Raw genomic sequence first — 23,077 nt, forward strand, 5'->3', positions numbered from 1 at the left:
GGTTGTTGCCTAGTGGCGAAGTATTGGTGCTCGGTCATACACTAACTCGATTTGGAGTAGTCTTCATGAACAAATAAGATTAATTACCAATTAACAATCATCTCACACTTACTGGGTTGTGATTCCAACAACGAGGAACATGGTCCTCCCAAAAAGAAACATGTTTGGCAATTGCAAGTTGCATATACATGCTGCATAGTTGTGTGTAGCCTTTCAACTATGGTGGGTTGAGCTCCAATCTACTTGATGGCTTGTATGTGTAGCGTGTTGCCTTTTCTAGGTAGTATTGAGATAAGAAGGCAATATCTTAGCCATGTAGAGGCTACTTGCTATGCTATTTAGCTACTCTTTACTGGTCTTTGCAGAGCAGTGTGTGACCTCAATAGAGTGGTAAAAGGGATGAATGTAGATTTCATGTCACTATCTCACACGAGCTCCTTCAAGAGGGATCGATGACCCTAGATCATCTAGAGATCACTACGCGATATGGAACCTCCAATTTCCCAAGGGGAAAAGAATGGTGTCCCTAGTTTACCACCCTCTCATCACATGAGACTGAACACCCGTAACCTCATAGTTTCCCCGCAAAAGCCTTACACACCCTATCGTGTTTCACATGTCCATGTCAGCATGGTGGGTGTACACTACCCTAGTTTACGCCCTAGTTCACCCCTACTTTACTTGATGATATGATGGAGAGCAAGCACGCATTGTGTTGCCCAATTTGGGAGTAGATCCCTTCTAAGGGACCTTGTGTGATATAATGACTAGAGTATGGAACCCCCCTTGATGCTTTAGAAATTAGAAAGAGAGCTTAGGGCTAGGGGGGCGCAAATTCGGTCCATGTTTGTTGTCCAATATATCTTCCATGAGCATGTGCTCATGGGATCTACAATGGGATGAATGAGCATCGTAGATCCCGAGCAAAGGAACCCCCCCCCCCCGAGAATTGAACTCACAATCTGGGCATGAGGAGGCATGTGCACTAACCACACAGCCAGAGCATGTCCTCATGGGTGTCTTCGTTGAATTTAGGCGTGCAAACGTTGGGGGAAAAAGTCATTGAGTACTTGAGATATAAAATCTATGACACCTAATGGATGTGGGGGCCCTAGTGGGATATGAGCCCTTGATCCCATCACCCTATGCTCAGATGAGTTATATAGCTGAGGCACGTTATAACGCTTCCCCATAGGCCCTCCACCGTGGAGGGCCCTTCGCCAACAAGAGAAGCTTCTTGAAGTAGAGCATGCACCCCATAACCCTGCCTGGAGCAGGTTACAACAGATAAAACGTGAGCTGGTAGCCCTCTCGCACAAGCAACAACCCTCTCGAACTGGCAATAGCCAATAAAAAGAGGATTCTGTACTCTAAAGGGTGGTTGAAGCACCCCCCAACAAAGATGCAGATGAGAGGCACATGCGAAATAGGCGAAAAATGTGAAGATGCAGGTAGGCTTATGGGACAACGCAAACTTTTTTGGCGGGCCCTCTAAAAGCACCTCTAGCAGGGCTATGGGGGAGACTTCTTAGCCTTTGCTCGATACATTCTTAGAAATGATTAGCGGGGCCGTACTCGATGAATACGTATTGGGTCCACAAATACTTCCAAGTTCCAACTCTGCAGTCGCACACACTATATTAGGCCATGGTCACGCGAGGCTTAGTGAGAACTAAGCCTCGACAGAATCTGACAGGTCGCAAAGAATTTGACTGGCAGTAGCAAGTAGAGAGAGAAGCGGAAGAAGGCACAGTTACAAAACTATGCCGGTGGAAAGGTTTCGCTGTCAGACGTACGGCTGTTAGACTTACGACAAACTAAGCCTCGCGTGACCATGCTCTTACACACACGTGACTCTCTCTCTCTCTCTCTCTCTCTCTCTCTCTCTCTCTCTCTCGTTAGTCTCAATGTTCCTACACGCTACACGACCCTACGACACGCTCAAGCTGAAGTTCTCAACTGTAGCACAACACGCCGGTACGCTGTCCTACTAGAGAGCTTTACATCCCCTGGCCCCCTCCAGCAGCTCTCTCTCTCTCTCTCTCTCTCACGCCCGCGCGCGCGCTCACCCGCGCACACCTTGCTGTCGGCGAGTCTCTCTACATAGTTTTCTATTGTTGAAAATGGGTGTGGTGCAGTACCGCTTTTGACTTAATAAGCTGAGGGAGGGCGCCTTCTGTGGACTGACCGCTCCGCCTCTCTTATGGCTACCTTCCACGATGGATCGCAATTTGGTACTTGTACAAACTCATCTCGTTTCTCTGTGTGTGGACACGGCCTTGCAGTCTTAAACTATGAATTTCTATGAACTATGAATGTGTCGTTGCTGCGCTCAAATTACCTTTGTTTTGCCTCTGCTTAAGACGAAAGAATTTCCTTTGTTTGAGTATGCAGCGGATTTTATAATCTCTGTTAAGCAGATGATCGAATGTCAAACATATAGAACGCCCCACCAGCTACCCACTACCAATTCTGTTGATGGTGGAGAATTATTTTCAAATGCTGGCCGCTCGCATATTGTGGTCTAGCCTAACGCAAGAATTTTGTCTGAAGTGGTGGCGCTTCGTTTGCATTTGCAGCTAATCCAAGCTTTTATATAGTTTCCTTTATGTTTTTCTGCTTCAGTTCTTGCAGTAGTTTCTTGTGGCATTGCATGGAGTTTTTCAGTTTTTTTCCCAGACTCAGAGGACCCAGACTCAGAGGACAAGGCATTATGGAGTTTACTTTTGTCTCTGGGGTTTGAGGTCAAGTCCCTCGTGCCGCCTTGTGGTTTAAAGGAATATATTTCTTGTTTCCTTTAACCTTGCGTGGTTTGTAATTACGTTGTCTGTCCTCTACTGTAAGGACTGGTTTGAGTTTAAAGAGGGCTTGACATTCAGCCTCTATGAAAGGCAGTATCTAGTTCAAAGAGCGCTCGGATATCAGGGAGTATCTATCCGAAGATGCTCTCGATTGTCAACTTGTTTACCCCTGTTTATCTGACGTTCTATGCAAGAGTTTTTCGTCTTCCTTGTCACCTCTTGGCAGTATTGGGGTACCAATATGAATGTACTATATACTTTGCTTAGATTTTAAAGGGAGAAATATGCTTTATACTGATTTTATTACTCAGCTCTGTGCGACTCAACAAGGAGTCGCCAATTGCACAACAGAGATTGATGATGGTAACCCTGTACTAAGAATATGGTATCCCTCTACTGGTGCAACTCCTCTGCATGCTTTTCACCTAAAAAGAGATCATGGGCATTATCACCTTACCTATGAGGCGGCACATCAGCCTTGTGGTTTGCCACCATGGGGCGCAGGCAACATCTCCCCTATCAGAGGACATAAGGAAAAAAGAAAAGGGACTCTCCCATTATCAATAACACTTGTACACCGGTTAAATCATAAATGGGAGGGGGAAAGAGCTACATAGCCTCATAGGTGATTCGCAATGCTAGTGGATACCGTGGTCCATTGTAAAGAAAGGTCTTGGACACTATCTAAATGGTTTCCTAGTGCCATGTCTGAGCCATGTCGGAGCTGCCTTGTATGCTATTTGGAACAAATTTAAAAAAATCTTTCGGCTACCTGGATTGCCTGAGGACACATGTTGGACGAATCACCGAACGGTAGCCACCTTCCTGCGGCAACTCGGGCTAGTGTTGGACGTAGACATGCTTGCGTAAGACCGAGTCTTTCATACCACTCGGCCTGTATTAGAGTTTTAGAGGTCATCTCGTGTGTTCATCTAGACCTAGTGAGTGAGGCCTTCTTTGTGGCTGTGCCTGTTCTTGTGAGGCCTTTTTAGAGTCTAGGCTTCATGGGGGATTACCAATTTTTGTTTGGTGTGCCCACTACTTGGGCTTTTAGTTAGATTCCCCTATTTTTTGCATGTGACTCCTCATATTCCCAAGTTTATGGGTCTTGGGCAGTTTCAGAGGGAGTTGGGATAGTTTGTCAACCCCCGAACTTGTAGTCAACGGGCTAGTCTCTACCACAAGGGCTGGTGTCCCATACCACCAAGCCGACACCAATACAGGTGTGCAGGTAGAGCTACCAAGGGCCTAGAGTCCAAGTGTGGTGATTATAGAAGATTCCCACAAATGCGACCACAATCCTATTTATAGGACTCACCTAAGAGGTGGCGTGGTCATGGTTGCTGTAACAGGAGGGCACCACGTGCCACCTGAAAGAGCAAACTTCTAGCACTTCAAAACAACTAAACTGAGAGAGAGAGAGAGAGAGAGAGAGAGAGAGAGAGAGAGAGAGAGAGAGAGAGAGAGAGAGATGCAGAGTGGCGGAGCTGCATTGGCCCCAAGACCTTTACACCCTTTTCGATATTTCTTTTATATTGCTTCAAGAGGTTACAAGTGCCGGGTGCTCCTCTGCTTTCAGCAAATCTAGAATGCGGAAGGAGACCCCCAAGTACATAATTAAAGGCCAAGGCAAAGCACTGATATGGAAAGCTTACTTCCCCAAAAGCAACTGGATCATAAAAACTGGCGCAACTTTGATCTACCGCAAAAACATGGAAGTTTGTACAGTATGCTACAACCCACATCAACAGGTTCCGTGGATTATGAGCATGCTCATATAGCGCCACGTCAACATGTTCTGTGAATTACGGGCTTGTCCGTATAGTGCCACGTTCGCATCAGTTCCGCGATATCCGGGTGGGTCCGTAGTGGATTGCCACATTAGCACTATAAGCTGGTCTCCTCAGTCGGCTGCCCATGTTAGGGTTTTAATGGCCCTAACTCCTGTAGGGGCCATGAAACACAACCCCCCCTCTTGAAAGAAGAGTAATCGTCCGCGATTACTCCCCTCTTGTGACACACCCCCCTCTTGAAAGAAGAGTAATTGTCCGCGATTAGACTTGCAAAACTCAATCCGTTCCTTTAGCAAACACTGCCTTTATACATACATGCCAATGGTCATCATTAACAGACAACACATTCTCTAGATTTACATCAGCGTTTTGCAGATTCCCGGCGAGCGACAGAATCAGCCATTGCATCAGCGTTTTCTGTTTTCAGCCCTTAGACTCTGCAACAGCAGCCCCAAACCTCGCAGATCTCACCTCTCCGCAACAGATCCTCGTCGCACGGTCATATCAGCCAGCGTTTTCAGTTTCAGCCCACTGTTCGCAGATTTCAGCATCTGCGTTTTTCAGCGCATCATCGTCGCGTTGTCGTCATCGCCGTCCTCGCCGACATAGTGTCAGAATTCAGCAGATAGCAGATTTGCAGATTTCAGCCCCTAGCGTTTTGAGTTTTCAGCCCGTCTGGTCGCCGTCATCATTGTCGTCGACATCGTCGGCAAGTCCATTGCATCTAGACCATTGTACCAGATTTGTGCAATCAATAGCATAGACCTCTCACCATAGAGAGTGGGGCCCTTGGAGGAGGGTTTGACAACATTCTGGTGTCGTATTCTCTTCTCTCTCTATCTCTCAGTCTCAGTACCTTCATTCACAGTGTCATTCACTTTGTTTGTGATCATTTACACTCTCTCACTAAAGGAACGGAAGGCTCTCCCTTCCCTAAGTAAAAGGAACCCTTGAGCACAATTCGGAGCACTTATCTTGAGCAAATTTCAACATTCACTTCCACTGCACTTGACACCGCCACTCTCCGTCTCGTGTGTCATGCATCTCTTTTCGTTTAGTGTTATTTAAAGTGCTTAAAGTTGTTCAATATGTTCTTTTCCGTTGGCACGTGGTGCCCGTCCTGTTACAATCTCTATCAAATTTGACGATGCCAAAGCGTAGAGACCAAGGAGAGTAAGCATGAGAGAGAGAGAGAGAGAGAGAGAGAGAGAGAGAGAGAGAGAGAGAGAGAGAGAGAGAGAGAGTCTCCTGAACCAACCAACCTTAGCAATGAATAATTGATGATTACAATGGGGCAATGGGTTGCATATATACCTATCTAAGTAAATTGCCCTTCCTAGACTTTGACAAATAAGTAAAATGAATACCTAAAAGCCAAAATAAATAATGGGATCACATTGGGCAGTTCACTTGAGATGTTATAACTTTAACACCCTCTCTGCTACTCATAGTGGAAATTAAATGGTGAGACCAAGTCGATGAAGAAGCTACCATGGACACCCTAGCAACAACTATCATGCTGGATACACCTTGGATTTGCTACCCTCAACTTTGTACCTTAGAAAAAATGCCATCTTGAGCATCAGTTACCGTTTAGAAAATTGAACTGTAGACCACACTACGACCAAGTATCCCCACTCGTGAACTGTGAACACATTACGTCCAAAATACTAATGAAGTTTGAAACACATCCTGTCCATAATCCGGCCAACAACAATGGATTGGTGCACTCATTCATAGTGTTTTAGATACGTCTGATTGGTTCCCTGCCAGATGCATGTGCCTTGAACTCCGACCCTCCGATTCAAACACCAGTAACTTGGAACTCCAACACAAGGGTCCAAATTAGTTATAGGGAGCACTGCTTGCCCCTCTCTGCTACTCACAAGCCTCTCTCTGGCTGAAGCTAGTGGCGGCACCGATCTCCACGTGTCTAGAAGGCGGGAGTCCTTTCTAGTGTAGTCTCTACTACACGACCAGATTCCTTACTTTCCTTCCCTGCGTCACTATCACTGCTTTCCTCTGATGCTTGCTTTTGCCTTTGTCCTTTGTAAAATGTGTGTCTTTGCCTTTGGATCTACAATCTTTAGACAAATGACCATGCTTTCCACAGTTGTAACAATGGCTCTTGGTCTTCTTTCTGGAATCCGAAGCAGCAAGTGCTTCCACACATTTGTTAGAGATGTGAATTTTGTCTTGAGTTATCAACGCGGATTCCTCCTCAATGAGAAAAGAGCTGAGATCATCGAATTCCAGCTTTTCCTTTGTGATTTGTAGCCGAAGTGTCCTAGACACCGTTTCATACTCCTCACGCAACTTCGTGAGAACCAAAGCAGCTAATTGAGTACTGGTTAGTGCACTTTTCATAGCGGATAGTTGATCATGGATAACTTTAGCCTTCATAAGGAATGATTGCATGGATCTCGTGAAAATTGGATGGCAAAATTCAAATAACTGTCCAAGAAGGGTGATTGCTCGCATCGTAGAATCTCGATCAAACATTCCAACGAGCTCGAACCACATATCGTTGGCAGTCTTCAAAGTCTAAATGGCTCGAGAAATTTCCTTTGTAAGAGATTCCACAATGGCCAACATTGCCTTCGCATTATAAGCATCCCAATCGGGAGACGATTTTTGATACTTGTCATCTTGAAGGCGGGTGTACCTGTTGTTGGGATCCCTCGTAGGACGGGGCTTCAAGCCGTCAACTATGTCCCATAAGCCTTTCCGCGAGAACGAGAGTCGCATAATGATTAATCAAGTTCCAATGGGCGTAGTTATCGCCATTCAATTTGTCGCTGGTGCTCGAGCAAGGGGGTGCCATACTTTTTTTTTTCTGTGAAAAAGATTCTTCCAGTAGTTACTAAAACTGCCCATAGGGCTACAACCACCTCTACAAGAGAGGGCTACATCAAAGACAAGGGGAGACTCTCCCAATGAGAAAACAAAATATGTACAATGGGGCCTAAATCACGAGATGGGAGGGGGAAAAAGCCACACCGGTGGACAGTAGTGCCATCTGGGTGCACCCTAGACCATGGTGAAGAAGGGCCCAAGGCGCTAGAGTCGCAGAAAAGCCTCTCTGCGCTCCTGCATGCGATCGGAGCTGCATTGAAGCCTCTCGAACTAGTTGTCACGTGCACATGGCTCTTGTGCCACGTGGACATACTTCATCGACTTCCAGAGCCAGTTTTCCCCTTCTTCCTAGATAGGGATGTCTAGAATCCTAGGAGGATTAGTACCAGCAATTTTGCGAGCCTATTCGCAGGACCTGCATGTTCGGACAAATCCATTAGATTAGGTTTTCCAGTTTGGAACCCTCTTGCATAAATGGTTTGTATATGCGTTTTGACAGGTGTTATTATACTACGGTGGGCATCTGGCATGACGAGCATGTAGTTCTAGGTTAGAGGAATCCGACGTGCCAGACCGCGCGTCAATCGGATTCCCGAGTGGGCGTGCGACAGTTGCACCCAGATTTGGACCCCCTGGACTTATTTTTAATAAATCATTTTTATGATTTAAAAATGATTTATTTGTTGGAAAACCTGGTGGACAGTTGCCCTACCTCAACCTAAATTAATCCATAAGGCCTAGGCCCTATGCCTCACCTATAAAAGGAGCAGGAGAGCTCCCATTTGGAGACAAGTTGCAGAAGGAAGTTGCAGAAGATTGAGCAAGCGCTACCAGGAGACTACAGATCAGCCTATCATTTTCACATCAAATCAGCCTTGGCGTTTTTGGCAAGAAGTCCCAGCGTTTGCAGATTTCAGCCCTTGCGCCAGCCTTAGCCTTGCAGATCAGCCAGCGTTTTCAGTTTTCAGCCCATTCCGTCGCGAACGGTGCGAGATCTGCTAACGTTGCCTATTCCCGTTGCGCTCCGGTACTTCGGCAGCCCATCGAGCCTCCTCTCGGCCATTCTCTCGCCGGCATCTAGTGCTCACATTGCTGCCCATCATTGCCGTCATCGAGATCTGCGTTTTCGGCCCTGCTCTACACGAGAGAACTGCTGCGTTTTTCGTCGCAGATCTGCGTTTTTGCAGCCGTCATGCAGCCCTTCATTCCTCTCACATCGGGAGCGCAAATCAGCCCCAAATCTACCCTTGGTGGCCATCCGCAATCCCACATCGAGAAGGATCCAAAGGTGCATCAAATCAGCCTCGGAGGTGCCTCTTCCGGAGGAGTTACCGTGGTGATTTGTCGTCGTCAAGTCATTAGAGTCTGCATTCCATTTACGCAATCTAAAGCAAATACCACATTGGTAACGGTGTGGGGGGCCCTTGAGAGGGTTGGTTGGGACCCCATCGGGGGTGTCGCTCTCTTCTTCTCTCTCTTTCTCTCTCCCTCTACACATCTCTATTGCATTCTCTCAACCCCTCTCTTCAGGGGAACATAAAAGGAACATTCATTGAGCACAAAACATTCACTAACGCAAGGAAAGAAGGAAAGGATTTTGTGGAAGTGTAAAACTAGATCTTCACCATTTTAATTCCGCTGCACCTGACACTGACCCCTGAGAGTATGGACCAACTTCAACCAAAAGTCGCGAACAGTCTTCGTCGGTGGGACAGGGCGAGCCTCGAAGATGCGAAAACAACGAGCCCGCCAAATGAACCAAAGTGTCAGGCCACAGACGAGCTCCCAACAACCTCTCTCTCACTGCTCCACTCCTGGGGGGTAAGCTCTGTGGTGGCAAGCTGAAGTGTAGGTCGACCCCCCTGTGGATCACTATCATCCTGCTGGTGGATGATAGCTCAAACTATAGCACCAGGCCCGTGAGGGTGGACCAAGGCAACAACTCTCCAAGTGTATTGTCGTGCTATGGAAAGAGCTGGCATTAGCCGGAGAACCCGAAGCCAAACCTGCTGTGCAATGGGATAGGCCCACAGACAATGACACTGACTCTCCAAAGGATGGTGGCAAGCTACACAGGCTACCGAGAGGCCACTATGTACCAGCCAGCTCTCCACTGCTGTAGCTCTGTGTGCAACTAGCCACTGGAACAAAGTGACTCGCCTCGGCTGTCTAGAGTCCCACAACCTCTCCCAAAAGCCTATCAAGAACTTAGATGTGAGACCCTCCTCCTGCCAATGAAGTGCTGCAGCAGGACGAGCCTCTCTGCGTGCTGCCAGTATGTGTCACCCTAGTCGAACAATGTACTGAAAGAAAGGGATCTGAGGGTGGTCGGCTGAAGAGAAGGGGTCTCTCCGAAACCACTCTCCGGGGTCCCACTGCACTCGTGCCAGAGGGCAGCTCTCCCAAGCCCAAAGCCTCCAGTTTCCTGTCTCAAGGTGTGCTGGGTCAGGATCTGACACAGGTCCTCCCACAAATGCCCACTACTTGTATCCTCTGAAAACAGCCCTTTGCAATCTGTGGAGCCTCTACCAAGATTGTGTGAAGTCGATCCTCTCCTTGGATCTCGAAGAACATGGGGGGGTACAGACTCCGAGCAAGCACGAATTGCGATGAGGACCTCCAGTCGCATGAAGACCTCCATCCATTTGGGAACTGCTCTCTTTAGAGGGGTGAGCCACTCAGCTGGTAGAGCCTCTGAAGAAGAAGAAGAGAATTTTAACGTCGTAGGAAACTATCCCAAGAGACCTTAAAGATCCATCCGACGAGGAGAGTTGAACTCAAGACCTGTTGTTTAAGAGGGAAATGGCATAAGCAATCTACCACACTTGAGAGAGAGAGAGAGAGAGAGAATGAAATGAAATGAAATGCTATATTAATGTCTTCAGAAGGCCAAAGTGACCTATGAGACCACAGAGTTACAACATGGTGGAATCTAGTACAATGTCTGGGTACAAAAGATAAAACGTGGGGTGCTGAAAAAAATATCAAAATTCCTTGCCTACTAGATGGTAAGTTGTAGGGGGCGGGGGGCTCATACAATATCTGATGCAAAGGCTGATACAGGGCTGAGACAGAAGTGATACATACAAGGGCAGATACAAGAGTGAGCATGATATACAATCCTCATTAGGATCGCAGGAAGTCCATCATCGGTGGTTGGCGGATCTCATCAATCTCCTCCATGGCAGTAGTCTGACCGGGCATCGTGCATATCGGGCCACGGTGACCCGAATCCGCTGATGTAGTCACCGCCGATGCTGTGTAGTCTTCCTCAGTCGTGGGCGCCTGGGTGGAGAGAGAGAGAGAGAGAGAGAGAGAGAGAGAGAGAGAGAGAGAGAGAGAGAGAGAGAGAGAACGCTATGTGTGATCAATGATATAATGGGTGCCTAATACGCGAGAAAGATACAATGGGTGATGAATCCATCCTCATCTGTACTCTGGATGTCGAGATAGTATGGCTCAGATCCTCTGTTCCGTCGATGCTGTGAAGCTCCTCTCCTTAGTTGTGGGCGTCTTGATCTCCCTAGCTCCAATGCTCGGTCAATGAGAGTACCGTGGGTGTGACGATGAGCTGAGCTTTGCAGTGGTGGCTGCTCCTCTATCTGTCCAGTGTCTGGTGTGAAGATATCAGTTATTTGTCTCTGGGATTGTCTCTCTCCATATCTCCTTAGTAAACTATCTTTGTGTCTGTGTAACTCAAGTAGATACAGGCCAACACATCTTCGGTCCTGATAGCTCATGACTCTCGAGAAGGGTCCGAAGCCTTCTCTGAATAGACAGTGGAAGCGACCCCGTATCTTGTAATACACTGTGCACTGACATATATGATGTGTCTCCGTCACTGGCTCTGTATGGCATAGGCGGCATATCCTGCTAGCTGTTGGTATCCCTCTGAATCTACCAGTTTCAATCTCAAGCTGGTGTGAAGATGCCCGTATCTGACCAATGGCACACCGTAACACTGGGTCAAGTCCTGGCGAATGAGTCTAGTAATCTCCATCCGTGTAAGAGACAACGATGGTGCATCAAGGGAATACTGGAAGGGAGGCAAGCTGTCCATGATGCTGAAGCCATGTAGCTGGAACCATAACAAGAGTGGGGGTGGCTAATAAGTCCGAGTTCGGCATATAAAGATTTTTCAAAATAAAATTCTAGTAGCCTTTCGAAGCGCCAGTTTGCTCTGTCTACTCTCTTTTAGGACCGGTATACTGTTAGAAAAGCATACGCCTAATGCTTTGATACCACTGTCGCAAGACGAGTACCACGTGCCAATAGAAAAGAACAAACTGAACAAACTTTTAGCACTTCAATAACAACTGAACTGAAAGAGGGAGAGAGCACACGCAACACGGAGTGGCGGAATTCCATCCTAGAGAGTATTGGCCCCAAACCTTGGCGCCCCTTTCGGTATTTCTTTATATCACTTGAACTCAGTACAATGCCGGTACTCGCGCTCTACACCTTCACCCAGAAGAGTGCCAGAGATTGAGCCCTTTGCACATATTTAAAGGCCCTTGGTCTCAGAGCAGTTACATGAAAAGTAGTAAACTCAAAAGCATTTGGTCCAAAAACTGCCAGCACAAAAGCAGGAAATCCGTACGACTACCACGTCAGCAGCGCAATTCGTGGAAATCCATGCAGGCCTGCCACGTTAGCAAGTCAGTGCAAATTTCGGAAAACTGTGCAGGCTTGCTACGTCAGTTGGTCAACGCAAATTTTGGAAATCCGTACAGGCATGCCACGTCATGAGCGTAAAACGCGGGTGTCCGTACTGGTTGCCACGTCATCAGTTTTTATGCTATTTTTTGTGTGTGATGGTCCAGCCTTATTTTAATGCCTTTATGTCGCTTGGGCCCGCCGCCCCATCGGATGGGGACCCATAAGTTGGCGGGAACTCTTCTTTAAAAATAGGCCACTCGGCAAGACTTGCAAGTTGGTAAAATTTCTTTTGTTGCTTTTGCTTCTTCACTTAGGGTTTAGCCCCCTCATCCAGGATCTGCAGGTTGGCTCCGTTTTTCAATGGCTTGACATGCCAGCAGTTTGTGATAGAATCCATGTCCTTGCTAGCTGGGCACCTCTGTCACCCTCTTTGTCAATGTAATCAGAAACCTCATCTATATACATACCAAACAAAGTAGGAGACAATGGACAGCCTTGTTTCACTCCAATAGTGGAGTGAACTAAATCAGATACCCCCTCTGAAGTGCGTACCTGTCCCACCACTGATTTTTATAGAGCCATGATCCCCCAAATCAACTCAATGGGCACTCCCATCTCCTGTAGTCTGCACATCAATCTGGCTCTGGGCACCATGTCAAATGCTTTGCGGAAATCCACAAAGCTACAATAAATCCGTCTCCATGTGCCGTACCCTCCTCAATGATGGCTCTGAGTGTCAGAATATGGTCAAGAGTGGAGAAGCCTCTCCTAAAACCGGCTTTTCCCCCTGCTCGTATGCTCTCACTCTCCCCATCTGCTCAATTGCTTCTCAAGGACAGATGCATACAACCGTGCCAATGTGTCTCCAATCATAATAGTACTGTAGTTTACAGGCTCCGTAGGATCACCTGCCTTGAAGATAGGCACAAACAGTAGACAGTCTCCAAGTCTCAGGTAGACCCTCACAGGTGACACGATTGAATAGAACTGCAAGAACCTTTGCCAGCATATCTCTAGCATGTATAAAGTGCTCTGCTACTAGACCATCATGATCATCTACCCTCCTGGTCCTCATCCTGTCAGTGGCCGTCTTTATCATCTCAGTGGTAAAGAAGGTACTCGTAGATGGGCATGGCTCAGGAGGATTTGGAAGGGGTGTCTGTCCAGGGACCATATATAAGGATGTTGCGTATTGACCCCACACATTAGGAGAAGTAATCACTGGGGGAGGGGAGCGCTTATGAAAGAAACGTCATGCCTCTCGCGAGTCTCTACTCAAGAACAACTGGTATAAGTCTCGTTCCATTTGAGCTAGGAATGCTCGCTTCTTACGTCGCACAAGGCACCTGAAGGCTATCAAGACTGTTTGTGATGTTTAAGCGTGTTGATCACACATGATGTCCCACAAATGAAACGACAATCCTATTTATAGGACTCACCTAAGAGGTGGTCATGTTCACTGTTGGCCAGGCATAGCTCATGTCACGAGGACGTGGCAATTGCTAACTTGAGTTGTTGGTTTCTTTCGGATGATTTTTGTTTAATTTTTGAGACCCTCTTTTTGAAGTTGCAAATGGTCGGACATTGTATGGCCAATGTGGATGGTAGTTTCACCCGTAGACGGGAAGTTGGTTGGCACTGGAACTCGTAAAGTAAAAGGATGTCTAGGCTCAGTTCAAGATCATGTAGGTCCCCCCGTCGCACTTAGCAAGTTGGTGGATACTAGAAGTGAACTCAATAAAGGCATAAAGTCAAGGTGGGACTACCAACAAAAACTATCCGACAGTTGGGCCACATTGCACTTTTGGATGCGGTCCCAATGAGGATAGATGGTGAGAAGACTAGTGGGAGCCCAACGGAAGCATCTCTTAAAATTTAGGGAACTGCTATTTTGGGCCATAAAATGTGTTTGCGGTATGACCAGGAGAACATTTTATTACTCTGTTGCAAAGTCAACTGATGCACCAGTTGAGAGATTTTTAAGCGGGAAGCCCAATGCGGGAAATGAGCTCCTTGGTCCTAGGCAAAGTCATGGGAAGCTCAACAATGGAGAGAAATGGCTGAAAATCAGAGTTAACAGCCTCCAAAACTGCTCCAAAAAGTCAGTTACGAGTTCTGTTTTCCCAAACTTGGTAAATTGGCCAAAAAGTGAAACCGGCCCGTAGAGGGGCGGTAGGCTTTGGCTTTCACCCGAAATTCTTTACTTTAAACATACACACAGAGCACTTTGCAAAGCGAACTTGCGACGGGAATTAACACTTGAATACACACACGGCTCGGAAGCTAGAATGCCCCGAGCAGACGCCGACAACTGTAGGCCCCAAAATTGGCGCCCCTTTCGGTGTTTCTTTATTCTTTGAGAGGGTAAATTACAAAGTAGAGTCCTGGGAATTCTTTACCTGTATCCCTCTACATGATTTGGCCAAATTTCGACAGCATAACAGCCCCAAAACTTGCGCAAAACCAATTCCCAAACAGTCCCTTAACTGTCCTCTGCCAGTGGGGCATGATTCCCAATGGTTCTGGCGTCCGTATGGCTGAAAAACAGTCAATTTACAGCGCATAGACAACGCTGAAAACGCACCTGTAAGGTGAGGTTATGACCCTCACCGGTGCTTGCTTTGGAGTAGTAGTTAGCTACCCCTGTTCCTGTTGAAGGAGGCTCTTGCCTCAACACAAAAGCATGAACCCACACAGCCGTACATCAGTCAAATGAGGAGCCCTCTTGTGGGGCATCACATAACTGCACGTAGGGGAGAGAGAGAGAGAGAGCAGTGTGTAGTGTGCAGTGCATCACTCCTAGCACCACACTGTACATGAGAGGGAAAGAAATCACTCCATAGCTCTTAACCTGTGACAGGTTCTCAATGAAGCATCCCCCCAGCATAAATCGAGCGCCCCCTCTGCTGCCCTTGCCTTGTAATGCATCTGTGAACAAATAGATGCAAAAAGGGGAAGATTTTCATGGTTGCCAAAACTTGCATATCGCAGCAAAACAACCCTATAAACACGCATCTGATGCCTTCCAGTGCTGAAAATGAGCTCCTTTGTCCTAGGCAAAGTCATGGGAAGCTCAAAAATGGAGAGAAATGGTTGAAAATCAGAGTTAATAGCCTCCAAAACTGCTCCAAAAAGTCAGTTACGAGTTCTGTTGTCCCAAACTTGGTAAATTGGCCAAAAAGTGCCACTTGGCACTCATGCATGCAATTTCCCGCATTAAGCTTTCCGCTTAAAAATCTCTCAACTGGTGCATCAGTTGACTTTGTAACAGAGTAATAAAATGTTCTCTTGGTCATACCGAAGGTAATGACGCGAACACATTTTATGGCCCAAAATAGCAGTTCCCTAAATTTTAGGAGATGCTTCCTTTGGGCTCCCACTGGTCTTCTGACCATCTATCCTCATTAAAAGTGCAATGTGGCACAACTGTCGGATACTTTCTGTTGGTAGTCCCACCTTGACTTTATGCCTTTATTGAGTTCACTTCCTAGTATCCACCAACTTGCTTAGTGCGACGGGGGGACCTACATGATCTTGAACTGAGCCTAGACATCCTTTTACTTCACAAGTTCTAGTGCCGACCAACTTCCCGTCTGCGGGTGAAACTACCGTCCACATTGGCCATACAATGTCCGACCATTTGCAACTTCAAAAAGAGGGTCTCAAAAATTAAACAAAAATCATCGGAAAGAAACCAACAACTCAAGTTAGCAATTGCCACGTCCTCGTGACAGCTCAGGCAATCATCCCCCCCCCCCCCCCCCCCCTGACCGTGCTCCCTGTTACCACACCTTTTGTTGCACTTTGACATGGTATCGGAGCTTGCTTGTTGGCGCCTAGTGGACGATTGGGAGTGCATGAAGACACTAATTGGACTCCATTTTCAGCCAGCATGGGGCGACTTGTGGCTGTGTTTTCATCGCGGAGACATCCAAAAAATCTGCGCTTTCACAATAGGAGGGGGCTGACGGTGCTCTGCTTCAATTTTGTCGCAAAGAACCCTTGAGAACCTGCAGTTTTCAGACGGTAGAGGATAGAGGAGTTCTGCTGTTTCTCAGCGAAGATTATGGTTGGTTCTGAAGGTAGGAGGGGATTTGTGTGAGACAGTCTGTGTCCGGTACTTTTGCTGATTATCATCCAACAAATCTTTCAAGTTGACCCTTCCATTTGACTTAAGTATTGGTCATAGGTATCATGCCGAGTGTGACGGGTATTTTGATCTAAAACCTACTTTAGGCTCACGAGGAACACACTAAGTTCGGACATCTTCCCAAACATTCTCCACAACAACATTTTTGTATGAGCTGCACCTATCTTTTCATTAAGGTGGCTGACATGATTTATTGGATGCACATTGACATCTGAAGGAAGAGCTAACTTATAGGCAACTGAGTGTGTCTTTTTTGTGATAAAGTAAGGACCGCAAAATTTTGGTGAAAGCTTTTAATGCTTTCCTATTCTCATTGTCTTGCAATCTTTGGTTATCTTCAAATAAACCCATTGTCAAAACACATCAAGAGTCCTTGGAGACCTCTTTTGGTTAACATAATTGGTAACTTGATCACGAGTTGCCTTTACGTTACCCTTGGCTAATTCAAGCATTTGTTGCATGTTATACAAGAAATTGCAAGCATGGCGATCTTTGACTTTCCCTAAGCCAACAGTGATAGGGGATTCAGGCTCATATCCACACTTCAGCTTGAATGGGCTAAATCTAGTTTCCCACTGAGATTACCGGTTGGGAACATATGCTTTCGGCATATCCTCAAGTGTTTGATTCATCATTTTTGTCTGTTCAAATCAGACTCAGGGTGAGCATGTTAGAGTTTTGGATGTCATTTCCTGTGTTTCCCCATCTAGATCTAGTGAGTGAGGGTGTCTATGGTTGTCCTTGGCCTTGTGAGGCTTTTCCTGGCATGGGAACTTATGAGGGAAACAAAGTCATGGCTTAAAATTTTGAGACGGAGGGTCTACAACAAGGTGCTGTTCTTCTGATAGCTGGAGCTAATGTGAATTGATATCAAATGGTTTTTGGAGTTGGATGTGATGTGATTGTGTATATGTAAAAGGTGGCTCCTTGTTGGATGGAGGATGAACTATGGCTGGCTTTCCGTTATTTGTCATGACTTCATTTGTGCTTTACATGTTCATGGCCCTGGCATTTGAATTTCATGGTCAACTGGAGTCCTTTTTATATGCTTTACGTGGTCTAAGGTCCGCCAATTCATAGTACCAAGCAAGGTGCAGCCATGACATGTTCTGGGCCCTGGCATTTGAATTTCATTGTCAACTAGAGTCCTTTTCATATGCTTTACGTGGTTTAAGGTCTGCCAGTTTATAGTACCAAGCAAGGTGCAGCCAGCTTCAAAAATGACCATTCTCCAAAAGTTCGATATCTTTGAGCTTGTACAGTTTTGTTTATGCATGCTTATTTAGTCTAATGTGGTCATGAATCAATTAATATAAATCAATTGTCTCACTTTCACAGGTTCATGAATTGAACATAATATTTGTTAACTGTTACAGACACAGATTTTCAAAAATTGCGGCAAGAGGCAATGTCACGTTGGCTGCGGCCGTCTGAGATTTATGAGATCCTTACCAATCATTTCAGATTCTCAATCAGCAAGGAGCCTGTGAACTTGCCACCAAGTATTCTTCTACTATTACAAAAATGAACTTTTTTGTTAGTCTTCTCTGAAAAGAAACATGGATAAATCTAGTCACGTTCATCTTGTAAATTTACCACTCTTGGTGAATTTGATACCTTTTTTCTTGAGCTCTATTTTCAAAGTTGATTTGTTTGGAGAAAAAGTAGATAAGTTCTAGTCTCTGATCCAGACCATGCTGGTCGCACACCCTCATCAGGGGGCTTAATCTTTGTAGTCTTTAATTACAAAGGTGAACAGTCATCTGCTCATTCCATAATGCTCTATGATTCCAGATCTTGCTTTTCTTGGAGAGCTGGATTGTTTATGTGACAGGCTTATTGTGATCATTAGAGCACACATATTTTCAAGGATTGTGAGCCTAGAATCACAATGGAAGACTCTCTTATGATTTTGCTTAAAATCTGTTGGGTTGTAATCATGTCCATTGCGACTGCCATTGAAAAACATGTGTGTCTGTGAAATTCCTCAAAGTATCATCTTTGATGATATTTTTGACCTTTTAATTTTAGGAATTAGAGATAGTAGATTTTAGTTGACGCCTGGGTGTGTTCGCCGATCTATCATTGAGGGCAAGAAGCACCGTTGCTGGTCATGCAGCAACACACCCCCCGTCCCCCTTTCCTTTGGTAGCTGATGGTTACTGGCACGGGTGTGGCATGCTGTCAACAGTCTTTCTCCATTGACCTCCAGCTCAGACAGTCCGTTGTCCATTGCCACTGCCATTGCAAAACATGCGCGCGTGTGTGTGTGTGCACGTGAAATTCCTCAAAAATCATCTTTGATGTTATCTTTGAGTTCTCAATTTTAGGAAATAGAGATACTAGATCTTAGTTGATGCGCCTGTGAGTGTGTTCACTGATCTACCATTGAGGGCAGCCGAAAGCAACCTAATAGCTGGAGATGGTGACCAAGTAAAATTCCCCACCTGGAAGGCGCATGTATCACAAGCACTCCAATGCCGTCAGTGAAGAGCACCGCTTATGAGACTGCTCCCTACAAAACAGTGGATACCCGATGGACTATCTGAGCTGGAGATCAACGGAGAAAGACCGCTCGCCACACCCAAGCCGGTAACCATCAGCTACCTGAAAGGGGGGGGGGGACTCAGCAACGATGGCTCTTAGTACATTGGAGGTGAGTTTGCTCTTCATCATTATGATAGGGTATCCATTAGACTTTCAGGAGATACACTCAGTTCCAATCACAGTTTGGCAGCTATATTAGAGGCATGCTATTTGGTGTGCAAAGTGGTCATGGAGACGCTGCCAGAGAGCCAGCTTCTTGACTTCTGCAGAGCTACCTCTCTCATGCCACCTACTCCTAGGATTGTGATTGTCTCTATTGTAGAGAGGTTGCTACTAGGTCCAATTCGAAAGACTAGACGAGGCTAGTCTGGCATATAGTACCCTCAGCTTCAGCAGAGCGTGTTGTAACTTGTATAGATGGAGGCAAGGGATGGATATAGGTGTCCTCAGCGAGGATCTAGTAGTCACAGCCAAGTTTCTAGGTGTATTGCCAGGGTCTAGCAGTTACAGCCAAGTTTCCAGGTCTATTACCTGAGTTTCAGCCGCATAGTATAGAGGTTGGTAGCAGTCTGGCCGTTCTTTGGAGCGAGGGTGGTGCATCGTCTGATGGTGTGTACACCCCACCCTTAGATTGACTTCACCCTTCTCGTGAAGAATACTCCTCAGTTCATCTCTCTACCTACTATACATGGAGGTGATATACAACATCGAGTATTCTTTATTGGTTTACCAAGATATTGTTTTGTATGCGGCAGAGCAGGATCCTTGTGCTCATGACACAGTTCGAGGAGAGCTTTCCCCCTCTTGAATCATAGAAAAATATAAATGTAGAAGATCAGAGAGACTTCTGAAAAATCCTCCTCGGTTCATCTCTCTTCCTACACTACATGGCTTAATGCAGTTCTGATAAATGACGTTCTTGTTCTACCCTCATGAAACAGTATTCCCCCTGGCGGATTACAGAAAAGTATATATGTAAGACCTCCGTTTTAAAAAACAAGAAAAGTCTTGGACAATTTTTTGTATATTTCAGGGATTTGGGGATCACACCTTGGTGGTAATCACTTTGTACATTTATCTTGAGGCTGTGCTCTTAAGCTGTATATTTTAATATGAAAATCTCTTCGTGATAAAAAGAAAAGAGAAAAGGGAGGATCTAGAGAGAAAAAGCTGGTGTGTTTTCTGTTAAAGTTTATGCATCTCAAGTGAATGTCCAATGCGATCCTATTTATATATTTTTTGATTTTAGGTTATTATTTAACTTATTTGACATGGGCCTTGGCGGGGCAATTTGTGTGAGGGATATTTAAGGTCCCTCAGGAGAGTATATAAGCATCACTATGCCCCCATTGTATAATTATTTAATTCATTGCTTGGTTGGTTGGTTCGAGCAAACTCTCTCTCTCTCTCTCTCTCTCTCTCTCTCTCTCTCTCTCTCTCTCTCTCTCTCTCTCTCTCTCTCGTGCACACCCACTATTATTAATCTGACCCTAGAGGAGGAGCAAAGAAGACGTGTGCGCGCTTTACATGTGAGAATTTGCGGCCTCAAAGGCGAAGCTAATGCGGACGAAGAGGTAAAAGAACTCATGGCTTTGATGGGGGTTCATGAGCCGATGCACACAAGAGCTTGGAGAGTGGGCAACAAAAAAAATGGAAGCAATGGGGAACCTTGAAAGAAAGGGCACTCATCCTTCGTTTTCCCTCCATGGAAGCGAAGGTCTTTTTGAAGAAAAGGCCATCTCTTAAAAATACGGGCATCTCTCTCAGGGATGATCTCACCCTCTCGCAGATCGCTCATATGTAGGAGATAATGCCGGAGATTAGAGCGGCAAGGGAAAAAGGCAAGATTGCCTTTTACCGAGATGGAAGAGTGGTAATATTGGAGTGACGCTCCAAATGACGGTGCGAGACTTGTGGGACCACACTCAAAGTTGCCATGTGGAATTGTAATGGATCTATGTGCCTTGATGTGGGTGCTTTGATGATAGTTTTACTGGAAGAGACATCGTCTTCTACTCTGGGACACATCAGGCCCATGGCAATCTGTTCCTCACATCAGTAGATATAGATGGAAGACATCTTGCAAACAGGAGATGCGATCAAAGCACATAGGGTGGGGCTCAGGGGGAGTGGCAGTGTTATTTAGAGAGGAGTTGCAGCCATTGATACATATAGCCCGCAGGGATGAGCAGGTTAGGTACATGTGGGTGAGATTGAGAGCAGAGACGGGCATATATCTTTACATTGCTATTTGCTACTTTTCCTCGAGTACGTTAGTCTATGCATCACCCAAAGGATAGATAGTCCCCCTTTTCTATTTTGGATGATGACATATGGGAGTTCTCTAGAGATGGTGACATTATCATTTTAGGGGACTTCAATGCTAGGACTGCCCATCACCAGACAGTATTTTATGATACTTCAGAGGAGATGCTGAGAGAGCTAGATGTTGTAGGGACGGGCCTGTCCAGACTATCACAGGATGTGGAATATATTGAGTATGGGTGACACTTGATAGACATGGGAACTGCACATGGACTGGCCATCTTGAATGGCCTACAAAGATTTCCCGCTGCGGGAGGTTTCACATGCTTTCAACACAGACATGGAGCCAGCACAGTGGATTATGTCATGGCATAGCCTAGTCTCATCTCTAGTATCCAGGATCTCACAGTTGGGCCCAGACCTATTGGGGTGGCAGTGGATCATGCTCGTGTCGTTGACCATCTCTTTCCAGTTCAGTGTAGCACACAGGCCACGGGTAGCAGCCCCTACTCGCTACACCTTCACGCGGGAGACAAATTCTGTATACATAGACGGGATCTACAGACGCCTATGCACTGAGGAGCTTACTACTATGCTGACACAGACATTACATGATGCAGCAGCAGAGGCATACCCACACACCCAGCCTGAGCAGAGACGTTGTTCAGGGAGCATGCCTTAGAACTGCTGGTATGATGAGGAATGCCGCCATACTAGAGCTAGACTTCAGAGGGAGGTGCTATTGGGGGACATCACTCACAGATTGACTTCCGATGCCTAGTGCGGTGGAAGAAGAGGGCATTTTTGGCTCGACTAGAGCAGGATTTATACTAGCTATTCTTGAGTTAGGACTCGCGTGAGGCATGGCGGTTCTTTCATGAGCCATCCCCCCCCCCCCCCCTCCGCCATTACCTCTACAGAGACCTGGGGTCAATACGCGTAATCTTTGTACACAGTACCTGGATAGCCGCCCCTTCCTGACCCCCCTGATCCATGCCCACACACATGTGCTTTTTTCATTGCCGAGATGGTGAAGAAGGCCATTGTTAGGATGAGGACTGGGAGAGCATATGATCATGATGGCTTAGTGGCGGAGCATTTCATGCATGCCAGAGATCTACTAGCAGAGCTTCTAGGAGTTATGTTTAACCGTGCCATGTGTGAGGGCTTGCCTGATACTTGGAGCCTATCTACGATTGTACCTATCTTCAAGTCAGGAGACCCTATGGAGCCTGGGAATTATTGCACTATCATGATTGGACACACATTGGCACGGTTGTACGCATCCATTCTTGAGCAGTAGCTGAGTAGATGGGCAGAGAGGGAAGGAATGCGTGCAGCTGGGCAGGTAGGGTTCAAGAGAGGTTTTCTACTCTTGAACATATCTTGACACTCAGGGCCATCATTGAGGAGGGCAAATCCCATGGGAGACGGATCTATTGTAGCTTTGGGGACTTCTGCAAAGCCTTTGACATAGTACCCATAGCTAGATTGATGCAGATTACAGGAGATGGGAGTACCCATAGAGCTCATTTGGGGGATCATGGCATTGTACAGATCAGTAGTAGGGCATGTACGCACCTCTGAGGGTCTATCTACACCGGTTCACTCCACTATTGGGGTGAGCAGGGTTGCCCGCTCTCTCCTACTCTATTCGGTATGAAGTGGATGAGGTTTCTAACTGCATTGAGATCGATGAGAGGTGCACAGCTGGCAAGGACATGGATTCCACTATTGTTATATGCTGATGCTATTGTGTTGATCTCCGACTCCTCGGAGGGGATGCAACGTGACTTGGATGCTTTGCATAAGTTTGCCCACGAAAGTAGTTTGTCTGTCAACCTTGGTAAAACCAAGGTTATGGTGTTTAATACCACCCCACAGTGGATCAGGAGGTCAACACCTACATTAACATACGGTCAGGAGACTGTGGAGTATACAGATGCTTACACTTACCTTGGAGTGGTTTTTAGCGGACCTGCATTTTCACTAAGGAGAGCAACAAA

General features: G+C 46.3%; 1 protein-coding gene across 1 annotated transcript in view; it reads left to right on the plus strand.

The window, feature by feature from the left end:
• Positions 1–1,933: 1,933 nt before the first annotated feature.
• Positions 1,934–23,077, plus strand: part of LOC147447948 (calmodulin-binding transcription activator 5-like) — an 85,498-nt gene continuing 64,354 nt past the window's right edge. Inside the window, exons 1-2 of the mRNA XM_086523848.1 lie at positions 1,934–2,234; positions 17,636–17,761. Of these exons, the coding sequence (XP_086379974.1) occupies positions 2,204–2,234; positions 17,636–17,761 (157 nt within the window). The 5' untranslated portion in view covers positions 1,934–2,203. The remainder of the gene's footprint in view (positions 2,235–17,635; positions 17,762–23,077) is intronic.

The sequence above is a fragment of the Adiantum capillus-veneris genome, chromosome 11, assembly GCF_014529385.1.
Source record: "Adiantum capillus-veneris isolate H3 chromosome 11, ASM1452938v2, whole genome shotgun sequence".
Classification (NCBI taxonomy): Eukaryota; Viridiplantae; Streptophyta; class Polypodiopsida; order Polypodiales; family Pteridaceae; genus Adiantum; species Adiantum capillus-veneris.